Here is a 14,022-nt window from a genome sequence, read left to right as displayed (position 1 = left end):
CCCAAAGTGCTGGGATTACAAGCGTGAGCCACCGCGCCCGGCCTGGCTGTGCTATTTTCTTGGCCTCGGCCTTTTTCTAGTTTTTTCTATACTCTCTACCCTCCTCTAGGACTCAGCTCAGCTCTCCCCTCCTCCAGGAAGTTTTTCTCTACTCCCGGTCCAAGCTAGGTGTCCCTGCTGTGCTTCCCTAGCCCCATGGGCTTCCCAACCAATCCACTTTAGGTTGTCCCTGACTGGCAACGGTGTGTGTCCCCCAGTGGACTGTGAGCCCCAGGAGGGCAAGACCTGAGGCTCAGTCCCTATAGTGCCCCCAACTCCCAGGACAGTTGGGTAGGTGCTTAGCACATTTTTTTGAGTGAATTAATAAGTGGATTCCAACATGACAAATTCCCTTGCTTATTGATTTACCAAAGCGTCTGAGCGACCCCTGGACCCTCACCTCAATTCCCAGAGGACTTGCTGTTATGCAAATAAGAGACGGCTAGGATTGTGCAATGGGGATGGCTCCACTCTATCTGTAAACAAAAAATGGTCATATATTTGCTTTGGTCATTCTTGGGTTGGCCCCAATAGTGGTCATATGGAAAACAAAAGGAAACACATCTTCAGTGTAAAATAATCGTTTTTTGTAGTTGTAGTTTGTAAAAGATCCAAGATGGCTCCTCATTCCTAGCCTGAGTGGTCTTTAGTGGTTTGCTGTGCAAGTTTCTCAAGATCCTCTTTTTTTTTTTCTCAACATAGTGAGATGGGTTGGGGTGGGGGGGTGGTCTCACTATGTTGCCCCAGGCTGGTCTCGAACTCCTGGCCTCCTACCTCGGCCTCGGAAAGAGCTGGGATTACAAGTGCAAGCCACTGTGCACAGCCCATTAAGCTTCTTCTGTGTGTAGTTTATCTCCTTAGTGTCTGTTTTTAACCCATAGAGCATACAAGCTCCATCACTAGGAGACCTCTGTGACCCCACACCTGCAGGCTAACCTTCTGACTCCTTACTTTTTTTTTTTTTTTTGACAGAGTTTCACTCTGTCACCCAGGCTGGAGTGCAGTGGTGCGATCCTGGGTCACTGCAACCTCCACCTCCTAGGTTAAAGCGATTCTCCTGCCTCAACCTCCCAAGCAGCTGGGATTACAAGTGTGCACCACCACACAAGGCTAATTTTTGTATTTTTTGTAGAGACAGGTTTCACCATCTTGGCAAGGCTGGTCTCAAACTCCTGACCTCAAGTGATCTGCCCATCTTGGCCTCCCAAAATGCTGGGATTACAGGCGTGAGCCACTGCGCCCGGCTGTGGCCGTTACTTTTTCTAGTAGGAGGCACTGCCTGTGCGTACAGGAAGTCCTCCTGTCTGCCTTCCTTTTATCCTACTGTAGACCCATTGACTAGAAGGAGTTCCTGCATAGGTGTGTGTCTGTGTGTGTGTGTGTGCATGTGTGTATGATCTCTGTGTGTGTGTAGTCCTTCGACAATCTAACCTAACCCTCTCTTACTAAAAGGAAGCCAGGCAATGGATGTTAGGAAGAAATAAACACTGTAGCCTGGCGAATGCGTTTTTAAGAGCTTTTTATTGGCAACAGTGCAGAACCAAGGGGAGAGGGGACGGCCCATCGCCAATCTGCCCCAGCCCCCCGGGGTCAGGTGCAAAATACAAAAAGAGAACCACAAATACAGCATGGGGTGGGGGGGTCGGGGATTCATTGAATTGTGGTTGGCAGGGTCAGGCCCTGCTCACACTCTCACACTCGCACCCAGAATTGTCAAAGATAGATTGTAAAAATCTAGGATCCCTCAGGCTTACTCACAAAAAATAAAATCTCATGTCCCCAACGAACCCAGAGTCAGACGACAGCTGGAGCATCGTCAGGGACAGTCAGAAAGGAGATAAGTGAAAACGGTCAGATGGACACAGGCGGAGGAGAAAAGACAGAGGGAGAGAGACCATCAGGAACAATCAGAGGGGCCGAGACGATCAGAAAAGGGTCAGCCCGAGACACGCTGAGCCAGAGTTTCTAGAAGCAGTTTCCAATTCAACGGCTCGCATTGAGGGCCAACGTGGCCTAGGCCGAGGATGCAGAAGCGCTCACACACTCACGCGCACGCACACACACACATCCATATATAATATATTTATTTATACATAATAGATATAATTGCCTTTCGGAAACCAGGAAAGGGATAAATAGCTACGGAATGGGTCTGGGATCAGGACGGGAGACGCGCGACAAGGGGCACGTGGAATGTTTTTCATGCAGCACGGATGGAGGGCGGCGTGGTCCACCCCCCGATATTAAAAAATATAAATTTGCCTCATAAAGAAATCCTCATGAGATGAAGCGCAGGGAACGGCGGGGTGGGAGAGCCAAAACCAGGGTCGGGGCTGGGGGGACTCGGGCATGGAATCATGAGATTCCAGCACCTTGAGTCTGCCAGTCCAAAAATATTGGGGGTTTGGGGATACCAAAGCCTCAGCTCTGAAATCTTCTCCGGAAAAATGTCACAACCCCTCACTCCCTTCCTAGAGAGGATGTGAGGGGCCAAGGGGTGGGAGAAGTTGGCGTCCTAGGCTGGGGATTGGTCGGGGGGCCTTAAAAGAAAAAGGCCAGGGCTGAGGGTCCTGAGGAGAGAGAGAGAGGCCACGTGGATGGAGGACTGTCACCCCCTTCTCGGTTCTGTCACCCCCTTGAGTCTAACTCACTGTTGAGGGGAGGAAGAAGGGGCATGGACGGAAGGGAGACCGAGGAAAGGCTTTCGGGAGTGGGGGCATTATCCCTCCAGAGGGGTGCTGCCCCACCCAGCTGCACCCCACAATCTGGCCAACTCATTTCACAGTATAAATCACTCCAGCAGGACGGCATCACAGCACCCCCTGCTGCCTGAAATCAGAGCGGCCCAACGAGGACGGCCAGGAGGGTCGGCTGGCAGGAGGCAGGGTCTTGGGATAACACTGTCATCAGAAACAGGGCTGGGGGCTGATTTCGGGGTGGGGAGCCTTAGGAGGCCAGAAATTCCAATCAGAGCCAGTTTTTCTGGGAGGGAGTGGCTAGACAGTCAAGGAAGGACGTTCACATTTCAAAAGAAGTCTGGTCGGGTGACGAGATTATTCTAGGGGGGCATCGAATTCCCTTTAAGGGGGGCTCACTTCTGCCCAGAGTAAAGAGGATCTAACCCCATGGAAATGTGGGATCGATAAGCTAAGGTCGGGAGTGCAGGGGAAACCAACCTAGGCACCCCAAAAAAAGGGTGGGTGTGGGAGACATTGGGCGGGTGGCATTTTTCCTTGTTGAGCCTCTCTGGAGAGGACTCCAGCCCACCCCACAGCCTACCTCCCACCACCGTCCCTTCATCCTCACACAGGACTGCCCGAAGGTGGGCGTCACCCCCCCCTCCCCACCCATCCCCAGAGCTTGGGTTGACGTCAGAGAGCCAACAGACAGCTGGGGGTGTCCATCCTCCTCCCACCCCCTGTCCCCAAAGTCACCAGCTCTCCGGCCTCGCCGGGGCACAGAAACAAGAGGCAGGACAAAACACAAGGAATCCTCCTGTCCGATGGCAGTGGCGCAGTGGCCGCAGAGGGTCAGACGGAGGAGCCAGGGAGGCCACACACCCACTTTGTCTCTTCCCCTCTCTCTCCTCCTCCTCCTCCTCTTCCAAGTCTCTCTCCCCCGTGTGTTTGTTTGTTTTGTGTGTCTAAAGAGTTCACAGAGCGAGGAGGGAGGGCGAGTTCAGGGGATCGGAAGGCTGGTCACTGCCGCTGGTGCGTTGGGCGCCGGCGAACGCGGAGACCTCCGGGCAGGTGAGGACAAACGAAGAAGTGTACGAAGGGTTAACAACGGGGAAGGGGTCGCCGAGGACTTGAACTTCACTGTGTGTAAAGAGAGAAGCCGTCAGGTTGGGGGGTGCGTCTTGGCTGGTCTGGAAGGGCAGGGGCGGTGGTGGCGGGGGCGGCAGCAGCCAGCTGAAGCCATCTTCCTTAGCCGGTGCTGAGCCCGGCAAATCTCTCACCTCCGCCAGCGGGCCCGGCCCGGGCCCCTCTTCGTAGGGGATCTTGCAACCCGGTTTGTGGGCCACCAGCACAAACTCCAGACGTTCCTTCTCCTTTTGGAGCTCGGCGATCTCCGACTCCAGCTCTGCTTTTTCTTCCTCCAACTGATCTGTCTCCTGAGGCCAGGGAGGCCAGGTCACAGAAGAGAGAGAGGAAGGAGAAAAAAGCATGTCAGTGACCGGGAAACTCGGGTCATGTCTCCCTTGGACTTGCTGCTGGAAGGCAGCCCCGGGCTGAGAAAAAACACCTCCTGAGATGGAGTCCTGGTGGCCATGGTAGTTGGGGCAAGGGTCTTGCCTTCCAGGAGCCTCAGTTTCCCCCATCTGTCCAAAGGATGGTAGGGAAGGGGCCAGGTTTATGGGAAAGTTTCTGGTGTGCAGGAGGCACTCAGAGGTTTGTTGAATGAATGAACAATCGTTATGTGGTTGGTTTTGTTTTGCTTTTGAGACAGAGTCTCGCTCTGTCCCCCAGGCTGGAGCGCAATGGTGCAATCATGGCTCACTGCAGCCTGGACCTCTTGGGCTCAAGCGATCCTCCCACCAAAACCTCCATAGTAGCTGGGACCACAGTGGTGTGCACCACCATGCCCAGCTAATTTTTTTTTTTTTTTTTTTTTTGGTAGAGACAAGTCCTCCCTATGTTTCCCAGGCTGGTCACAAACTCCTGGGCTCAAGCAATCCTCCTGCCTTGGCCTCTCGAAGTGCTGGGATCACAGGCATGAGCCACTGTTAGGTGTTTTTAATGTGTTCCCTTCTATTACCCCTCCCTCTCTATCTCCCAGGGAAGAGATCAAGTAGAGAAGGAAAGTTGACAATTCCCTTGTTCCCTCAAGGAGTAACAGCTCACCCTGCAGGCATACAGCAGGGAACTCTCAGACCAAGGGAGGACGTAGGAAGGGAGTGGGTTTTGGGGGATGCCACCAGCATCAGGAGAGCTGTGGGTGGCTAGGGCAGGAAGTGGAATAATTTCATTTCACAAGCTTTCCAGAGTGTTAAGGGTAGAAAGAGCCTGGGAGATTTGATGAGGGTTTGGAGAGATGGAGAAACTGAGGCAAAATGGGTTGTTACTTGCTGAAGACCAAGTGGGAGAAATGATGGGAGCGCACCTCTCCTCAAGGGCCCCATGTGGCCCCTAGGGATGAAATGAAGGCTAGAAGAGTAGTGCGTGGGGTCAGGAAATGAGGGGGACCAGGAGTTGACTTAAGTCCATGGGGGTCTGTGTTTGTGCCCTGGGCTACCCCGTCTGGCCACACCAGTACCTAGTTCCATGTGTGGAACGTCTAGTTCTCAACCCAGGACAAGGGTACAGGTGGAGAGGGGGCAGAGAATGGGGAGAAAGCTCCCCTCAGCATCCCCTCTCCCACCCCAGGGCCTGTCCTCACCGCCTGGAGTCGGTCGGTCAGCTCCCTCCGCCGGTTCCTGCATTTAGCTGCTGCTAGTTTATTTCGTTCCCGGCGCACCCTTCGCTTCTCCTCTTCCTCTGGGGTAAGCTGAGTCAGGGAGATAGAGGCCATGAGATTTGGGGATACAGCACTCCTCCACCCATCCCGAACCTCTACTTCTTTCAGAACCCCCAAGAGCCAAAAAACAAGCCTCCAGTCCTCGCTCGTGTAGCAAGGATCTTGGGGTTTCTGTAACACTGAGGCCTTAGTGGAGCCCCCCTCCATTCATAAGAAACTTCCTGCCTCTCTTGCTTCCCCCGACCCAGGCCAAGTTCTGATGTCCCTTACTCACCGTCTCCTCTCGGGGTCTCCTAGGCCGGGCTCGGGCTGGGCGGGCAGGCCCAGGCCCACTGGTAGTTCCGCTGGTGGAAGGCCCACCACTGCCACTCGCTCCGCCACTGCTGTAGCCACTCATGCCTGGCGTGGAGTAGCTGGTTCCCGGCATGTCGTAGGGGTCGACGACCGGGGGCTGGGAGGCCAGTGGCTGCCCCTGGGACTGGGCCATGGAAGAGATGAGGGTGGGTTGCACAAGCCACTGGAGGTCCTGGCTGGTTGTGATCGCGGTGACCGTGGGCACGAAGGAACCGGGCATTTCCCCGAGACCGGCGCACTCCTACGGGGTGACACATACACACACAGGCGTAGACACACAAACAAAGACACCGACACACACACACCCAACACACATAACACACACCGACCCCGTGAGTGAGCACAGGGTGAGCGAGTGTGGATGTGTGTGTCACAGGGAAAAAGCCACAACACCCACCCTTCCACTACACCGTGACGCAGTGGTTAATGAGAGGATTTCTGCTCAACTGGCTTCTACCTCCTCCTTCTTCCTCGGGGAAAGGTTGCACGGTTCCAGCGGGTGGTGAATCACACCCCGGGTTGGTGACTCTTAGGTGTGGGGGGTGGAGAGGAGGCTGGACACAGCCGGGTGACAGAACCCCCGGGACGGAGCCACAGCCACACACACAGCCACAACACCCCACCCCCACCCCAGAGGCAAGGGGAGGGAGAAGGAGAGGCCTTAGGCCAAGCCTTCCTCTACACTCACACACACACACACCCCCCTCTGCGCGAGGTCCCATGCAGGGGCGGGGGTCCCAGTCAAAAAGCTGTTTGGGGGACGGGCCTAGGAGTTTAGAACAACGTTTCAAGTTACTGTCTCTTTTCAGAGTGAGACTGACGAGTGACAGTTTAGGGTGAACGGACAGGTAGAGAAAAGTAACCACTGGGGCTCTCTCAGATTGTCGCGGAGGGGGAATGGTGCGGGACCCGAGTCCCCAAGCCTCAGCAGCGCTCATCTCCCCCCTCCCGTAAATGGACTCCTGGAACTGCTCTGAAGGCTTAACTACTCTCTCGGGGGGCGTGGTGAGGGAAGGGCTGGCTCGCCGACCAATCAGCGTCCTGGGAACCCAGAGGGGGCGGAGCTCCTGGAGACCACCTGGCTGGTTGCCCTTCGGTTCGCGTTTATAGTCCTGTCTTGGGACACACCGGAGGAACCGGGCATGAGGAGCAGAGGGAGTGGGAATGTGTCTGTGTGTGCCTGGAGAAGAGGGTGACAGCCACCGTATCTCTCCAAGAAACGCCGGCACACAAGCAGACACCCCCTGCTCCTGAGAGCCCAGGGACCAGATCCCCGCAAGGGCCTCGCAGATCCATTGGGTCGCAGAGAGCCGCTCTTGTCACGACAGGGATCCCCTCCCTCTGCCACTAGAGGCGCGGAAAAGAGACCTAGCCGCCAAGGAACCACGGGTTCCGGGGACAGAGAGGGGGAAGGAAAATGCACCCTACAAATAGGAAGGGAAAGCTGATTGGCCAAGGCGTGCGCCCCGGCGGCCAATCGAAACGCCGGGCTGCCCCCTCCCTTAGCAACGTGGCCCCGGCGTTCCAAAATAGAACGCTCCCGGGACGTCAGGGGCGGGGCGGACGAAGGGGGCGCCGCGCGCCGTGCGTGCCCCGCGTCAGACGGAGGATTCCAGCGCGTCAGCCGTTACGCACGGGTCCCCCGTTACGTCTCCGCGCAGGAGGCGGAGGCAGCGCGGCTGAGGGTTCGAGGCCCCTCTTCCCGATGGGTGGAGGGCGACCCGGCACCGAAGTGGGCGCTCCGAAGGAGGAGGAAAGGAAAAGAGACTACTGGAAGCTTCCCCGGGATTTCCCCCACCTGCCTAACTGCGCTAGCTTCAGGTCTGGGACTCGAGCAGGGGGCAGTCCCGGGGCCGGCTCAAAGTTCTCAGCCCCGCTACCGCATACACGTTGCACCGAGAGGCGCATTACCCACCCCACCCCCACCCCGCCCCAAAGCCTACCCTCCCTGCCGCGTTCCCTGCTTGCGCTCCACGCACGCAACCAATTGCAAACATCTCCCGACTCTTTGCAGTTTGCAAAGTGCGCTATGAGCCTTTTCCATCTCAGATCTAGGGTTCTGATGCGTCTTTAGGTGGGGGTTGGGGGTTATTCTTTTCACCCTTGACTTAAAAACTAAAACCTACAAAGCAGCACCCCTACTATCAAAAACTTACCTGGGAGGCGGCGGCGGTGGGTGGACTGCCGAAAGAGTCCACCGAAGACAGATATTGAGACTCGGCAGAAGGTGAGGAGCTGCACCGGGAGCCGGAGTCGTAGTCTCCGGGGAAAGCCTGAAACATTTCCCTGGGCACAGGGGGGCCCCTGTGACCACGCTGAGGTCGCCGGGAAGCCAAGGCTATGGCCGGGTTGGGGAAGTAAGGTGCGAGTCCGGGGTGAGCCGTGGGAGTCCCGGATGAGCTGAGCGAGTCCTCAAAGTACGCCGTCCGGGGAAGCTCGGGGAAGGAGCAACGTCCCGTTCCAACAATGGCAAAGTTTCTATGCAGTCTCCCTGCCGTGCCCAGGCCCCCACAGGATGCCGCTGTACCTCCTGAAAGTGCAGGCTCCGTAGGACCAAGGGGCGAGGGAGGGGTTGCTCCCCCAGGTGCAGAAAGCGCTGTCCCGCTGTACAGAATCAGCTTCAGCTACGGTCTCCTCCACGCGTCCGGCGGGTCCCACGGGGGGAGGGGAGTAATAAGACGAAAAAAGTAAGTCGGTCCTCCAAAAGAAAATGAAGAAATATCTAGAAGAATCTTTCCAAAAACTTTCTCCCCGGAAAAAAAAGATTAACGAAATTTCATAACCCCCAAGAAGAACCACAATAATCAAGTTTCCAAGTCTTGGTTCCGCGTGTCCCTACCGTGGCCGTAGCTCTGAGTCTTATGAATGAAGCACAGACCCGCCAGCCTGTATTTATATGCCCGGGACCCGCCCCCCTGCTTACGTCACCCGCCCCTTGCTGGACAAACTTCCCCAAATCTCCGGCCCCACCAAATCGAGTCCCGCACTGTCCAGCAAGAGGTCTGTTCTAGACTCGATCTGGTCACTTGCATGACCCTCGGGGCCCTGGGGGTCTCGGGGGTTGCGTTCCGGGCCACACGGCGGGAGGGGATCCCGGCCCCGCCTCCCCGGAGTTCCTGTGACGCAATTAGCCATATAAGGATCTCGGCCGGCGCGGCGGAGTGTTTGTTTGGTATCCTAGCAATGACGTCAGAGGGAATCCCTCGCTCGCTCGCGCGCGCGCCCGCGCCCCGCCCGCGCCTGCGCAGTGCCACGCCGCCCCGGGGGCTGGTAATAATAGGTGCTTAGACTAGCCTCGCAGGGCCCCCGCTGACCCGGGCGGGGAAGACCCCAGCCTGCAGGTCCCCTTCACCTCTGGCGCCCCCACCCACCCTGTTCTACCGCTGGTGCAGCGCCCCCATTCGAGAAGAAGAGCAGATCTCCAAAAGGAGACCCTGATTAGTGTGGTGTGGTCACGTAGGTGGGGAAACTGAGTCCCGAGCGGGCTGTGATGCTCAGGTGAAAGTGGAGGTAATGGAGGGATTCCGAGGCTCGTCCTGGTTTCTGTCCTGATTCGCTGTGCGAGCTTAGGAAATGTTTTCCCTCTCTGAGCTTTAGCTTTAATCTTCCCGGCTGGGCAAAGGATGTGTGTCTTGGACACTGCTGGCCTTCCAGGTCCGGCGTTTGGGAGGGATGCGGATTTGGAGGGGATGGGAAATGAAACTTAGAGAGAAGCCTCTCTTCTGATGGTGTTGGTAGCCTCTCCTTCCACCTTTTAATCCACCTGGAGACAAAGAATGTGTAAGAGGGAGGGGATATTATTATTAATTCTAATAATAATAATTAATGCCTTGTATTTGGCACTTGCCAAGCACAGCTCCTGTGCTACGCCTTTCAGTACAACATTTGTAATCCTTAGTACAAGATTTGTAATCCTTAAAACAGCTATGGAAGGTTAAGAGAGAAAAATCTTCATTTTATAAAAGAAAAAAATGATACTCAGGGAGGTTAAATGACTTGCCCAAGATCCCATCACAAGAAATTCAAACTCAGAATTGTCAAACTCCAGATTTCCTACCCTTTCTATTTCTTTTTTGATTTCTGAGACCCGCCTGGTTGGATGAAACTCCCTGAAAAACCTGTGTCTGGGGTTTGTTTAAATGATAATGGCAATATTAGTAGCTTCCACTTGTCAGGTCTTTTTTTTTTTTTTTTTTTTTTTTTGAGACGGAGTCTTGCTGTGTGGCCAGGCTGGAGTGCAGTGGCGATCTCGGCTCACTGCAACCTCCGCCTCACCTTAGCCTCTCAAGTAGCTGGGACTACAGGCACGGGCCACCACGTCAAGCTAATTTTCATATGTTTAGTAGAGATGGGGTTTCACCATATTGGTCAGGATGGTCTTGAACTCCTCACCTCGTGATCCGCCCGCCTTGGCCTCCCGAAGTGTCGAGATTACAGGCGTGAGCCACTGTGCCTGGCCTGTCAGGTCTTTCTAAGCTTTACAAACTCCTTCTTACTGCTCTTAGCGTGTACTGTTGCAATCTCGACTCAGAGGAGTACTAACCTGAGCAAATCTAGTTAGCAAATGGGATTCATGAATCTGACTTTTTTTTTTTTGACAGAGTCTCACTCCGTTGCCCAGGCTGGAGTGCAGTGGCACAGTCTCGGCTCACTGCAGCCTCCATCTCCCTGGTTGAAGTGATTCTCCTGCCTCAGCCTCCTGAGTAGCTGGGATTACAGGTGTGCACCACACCTGGCTAATTTTTTTTTTTTTTTTTTGAGACAGAGTCTTGCTCTGTTGCCCAGGCTGGAGTGCGGTGGCGCGATCTCCGCTCACTGCAAGCTCCGCCTCCCAGGTTCACGCCATTCTCCTGCCTCAGCCTCCCAGCAGCTGGGACTACAGACGCCCGCCACCACGCCCGGCTAATTTTTTGTATTTTTAGTAGAGAAGGGGTTTCATTGTGTTAGCCAGGATGGTTTCGATCTCCTGACCTCGTGATCTGCCCGCCTCGGCCTCCCAAAGTGCTGGGATTACAGGCGTGAGCCACCGCGCCCGGCCAATTTGTTTTGTTTTGTTTTGCTTTGTTTTGTTTTGTTTTGTTTTTTGAGACGGAGTTTTGCTCTTATTGCCCAGGCTGGAGTGCAATGGCACGATATCGGCTCACCGCAACCTTCGCCTCCCAGGTTGAAGTGATTCTCCTGCCTCAGCCTCCCGAGTAGCTGGGATTACAGGCATGTGCCACCATGCCTGGCTAGTTTTTTTGTGTCTTTAGTAGAGACGGAGTTTCTCCATGTTGGTCAGGCTGCTCTCAAATTCCCAACCTCAGGTGATCCGCCCGCCTCGGCCTTCTGAAATGCTGGGATTACAGGCGTAAGCCACTGTGCCCAGCCTAATTTTTGTATTTTTAATAGAGATGGGGGTTTCACCATGTTGGCCAGGCTGGCTTCGAACTCCCAACCTCAGGTGATCCGCCTGCCTCGGTCTCCCAAAGCGCTGGGATTACAGGCATGAGCCACTGTGCCTGGACTGACTCAGGTATTTCAGATGCTACAGCCCTTAACTCTTAAGCACCCACTGTGAAGGGTGCTACCAGCTATTTCACAAACCTCAGAGAACCCAGCACTTCCCTCCCAGTGCACAGCCTGGCCCAGCCCTAGGCACAGAGGAAGAAGCACTTTTAAAACATTGGATTTCACAGGTTCAGAGAGGGTCAGGGCCTGTCTCAGGGCCACACAGCAAGCCTGTGGCAGAGCCAGGGCGATGGTTCTTAATTTTCAGGGAGTCTTGATTCCCTGCCCCAATAGTAGGGAGGGCGTAGGGAGATGTGGAAGCCTAGAGGGACGTGGGGGGCATAGGTGGAGGTTCAAGTTTCCAGACAAAAGTCCAGCCTCAAGCCCACCCCCTGCCCTGTTCCCCCACGCCCCCTCTGTCTGCCACCAGCCAGGAGGGAGGGACAGAGACTGGGAGATGACACAGCAGCCACTAGTAGGCAGTGACTCGGCCCCAGCATCAGACAGGGAGTGACCCCTCATTCTTCTGTCTCATCCAAGCCCCTCATCTCCTCCTCCATGGAATAAAGGAAACATGCAAAGACCTACCCTGGCTGGCCAGAGACTCACACCCGACACAGGCAACACAGACATCCACACAGCCGCCCACCAGGTCACGCGTGGGCAATCACCCATAGCCACATAGAAACAGCTTCACAGACACACACCAGCATGTGGAAACACACACTGTCATATGGTTATCAATACATGTGACACATATCCCTACACACACAAGAAGACATAGGGTTCAGGTGTACAGCCAAGGACAGGTACAGACCCCCAAAACACACAGAGACCCCTAGTTCTTTACTAAAGATGCATATATGATCTCACACATTGACACACACACAACACCCAGAGATCAAGAAAGCAACACACACATATACACATATACACACACATATACACACATATATACACACATATACGCACACACATATATACACACACACAGACCAACAACCATGCATCCTGCAGAGGGACTCATGTAAAGCTCTTCACACAACCATAACAAGAGCTAATTCTTCCCAAGAGCTTATATTAACTTATTTAATTCTCACAACACTCCTGTGAGGTACAAATGATCATTTTACAGGAAGGAAAACAAAAGCCCAGAGAGGTGAAGTTATTCACCCGGAGTCACACAGCAAGTAAGTAGCAAAGCTGGAATAACACCATGCAGGGTGTCAGGCTTCAAAGTCTGTGCCTTGAACTATTATTGTTATTTTGAGATAGGATCTTGCTCTGTCATCCAGGCTAGAGTGCAGTGATGCAATCATAGTTCACTGTAACCTCGAACTCCTGGCCTCAAGTAATCCTCTTGCTTCAGCCTCCCAAGTAACTAACAACTACAGGTGCGTACCACCATGCTTGGCTAATTTTTTTTTTTTTTTTTTGAGACAGAGTCTCGTTTCTTCGCCCAGGCTGGAGTGCAATGGCATGATCTTGGCTCACTGCAACCTCCGCCTCCCAGATTCGAGCAATTTTCCTGCCTCAGCCTCCCCAGTACGTGGGATTACAGGCATGTGCCACCACGCCTGGCTAATTTTTGTATTTTTGGTAGAGAAGGGGTTTCACCCTGTTGACCAGGCTGGTCTCGAACTCCTGACCTCAAGTGATCCACCCACCTCGGCCTCCCAAAGTGTTGGGATTACAGGCGTGAGCCCCTGTGCCCAGCCTAATTTTTTTATTCAAAAAAATGTTTTTAGAGTCAGGGAATCACTTTGTTGCAGGCTGATCTCAAACTCCCAGCTTCAAGCAATCCTCCCACCTCAGCCTCCCAGAGTGCTGAGATTGCAGGAGTAAGCCACGGCACCTGGCTTTGAAATGTATTAAATGGGTTTATGTATGTCAATTTATTCATACACGGATGCTTATGTTCACGAAGACTCTGGGCATTTATCCCCACACCATCGCAGACCCAGAAGCTAGGTGGCCTGGGCTTATGTTCTGCTTCTATCACCAAGTAGCTTGGTGAACTTGAGCTAGGACATCTGGGGCCTCAGTTTCCCTACCTGACAAAGGAGAACAGGATACAGTGCCCACTCATGAAACTGGTGGGAAGATATCATAAGGCTCCTGACAGATTGTAGGTGCTTGTTTTGTTACTAAAACAAAGTCTTCCTGAACTTTATACATGTATACCCTCCTGACCCATATCCGTGGGTCACTTAAATTTATCATGGGCCCGAGGCACTGTGCCCCTGGGCCTAAGAGAGAAATTGGCCCTGAAGAGACACACACACACACACACACACACACACACAGACATGACACACCTGCCCGCAGAGCATGGAGTGGGTAAATCAAGTTCTTCTCCATAAGGCTCATTCCTTGCCAGGCTCAGTGGCTCATGCCAGTAATCCCAGCACTTTGGGAGGCCAAGGTGGGCAGATCACTTGAGCCTGGGAGTTCGAGACCAGCCTGGACAACAATGGCAAGACCCCATCTCTACTAAAAATAGAAAAACTAGCCAGGTGTGGTGGCGTGTGCCTATAGTCCCTATTTGGGAGGCTGAGGTGAGAGGATCACTTGAGCCTGGCTGCAGTGAGCCATGATCACGCCACTGCACTTCCAGCCTGGGTGACAAAGTGAGACCTTGTCTCAAAAATAATATTAATAATAAATAAAATAAGAGGCTCC

The 14,022-nt window shown here is 54.0% G+C and overlaps 1 protein-coding gene across 3 annotated transcripts; it reads right to left on the bottom strand.

Annotated features, from left to right (window-relative positions):
• Window positions 1-1,541: 1,541 nt before the first annotated feature.
• On the bottom strand, window positions 1,542-8,717 carry FOSB (FosB proto-oncogene, AP-1 transcription factor subunit). Of its 3 annotated transcripts, XM_058428468.1 has the most exons (5): window positions 8,007-8,717; window positions 5,771-6,091; window positions 5,419-5,526; window positions 3,998-4,153; window positions 1,542-3,857 (listed from the first exon to the last, which is right to left on the bottom strand). In XM_058428468.1, exons 1-5 carry the CDS (start codon window positions 8,130-8,132, stop codon window positions 3,855-3,857), a joined length of 714 nt encoding a protein of 237 aa, XP_058284451.1. In that variant the 5' UTR covers window positions 8,133-8,717; the 3' UTR covers window positions 1,542-3,854. The 3 variants fall into 3 exon arrangements, with proteins under 3 accessions (XP_058284451.1, XP_032033922.1, XP_058284450.1); XM_032178031.2 differs by having other exon boundaries at window positions 1,542-4,153; XM_058428467.1 differs by lacking the exon at window positions 8,007-8,717 and adding an exon at window positions 6,248-6,285 and having other exon boundaries at window positions 1,598-4,153.
• Between the last annotated feature and the right edge of the window lie 5,305 nt (window positions 8,718-14,022).

Source organism: Hylobates moloch, unplaced genomic scaffold (genome assembly GCF_009828535.3).
Source record: "Hylobates moloch isolate HMO894 unplaced genomic scaffold, HMol_V3 SCAFFOLD_15, whole genome shotgun sequence".
In the NCBI taxonomy this organism is placed as follows: Eukaryota; Metazoa; Chordata; class Mammalia; order Primates; family Hylobatidae; genus Hylobates; species Hylobates moloch.
The sequence above is the reverse complement of the archived record's forward strand: the minus strand, read 5'-3'. Positions and strand labels throughout refer to the sequence as shown.

Excerpts from the sequence above, each read along its gene's own strand:
- FOSB (XM_032178031.2), bottom strand. The coding sequence starts at position 8,132 with ATGTTTCAGGCTTTCCCCGGAGACTACGACTCCGGCTCCCGGTGCAGC. Across the intron at positions 6,092-8,006 it reads CCACCGCCGCCGCCTCCCAG|GAGTGCGCCGGTCTCGGGGA; the intron begins GTAAGTTTTTGA and ends GTCACCCCGTAG. Across the intron at positions 5,527-5,770 it reads GGAGACCCCGAGAGGAGACG|CTTACCCCAGAGGAAGAGGA; the intron begins GTGAGTAAGGGA and ends TCCCTGACTCAG.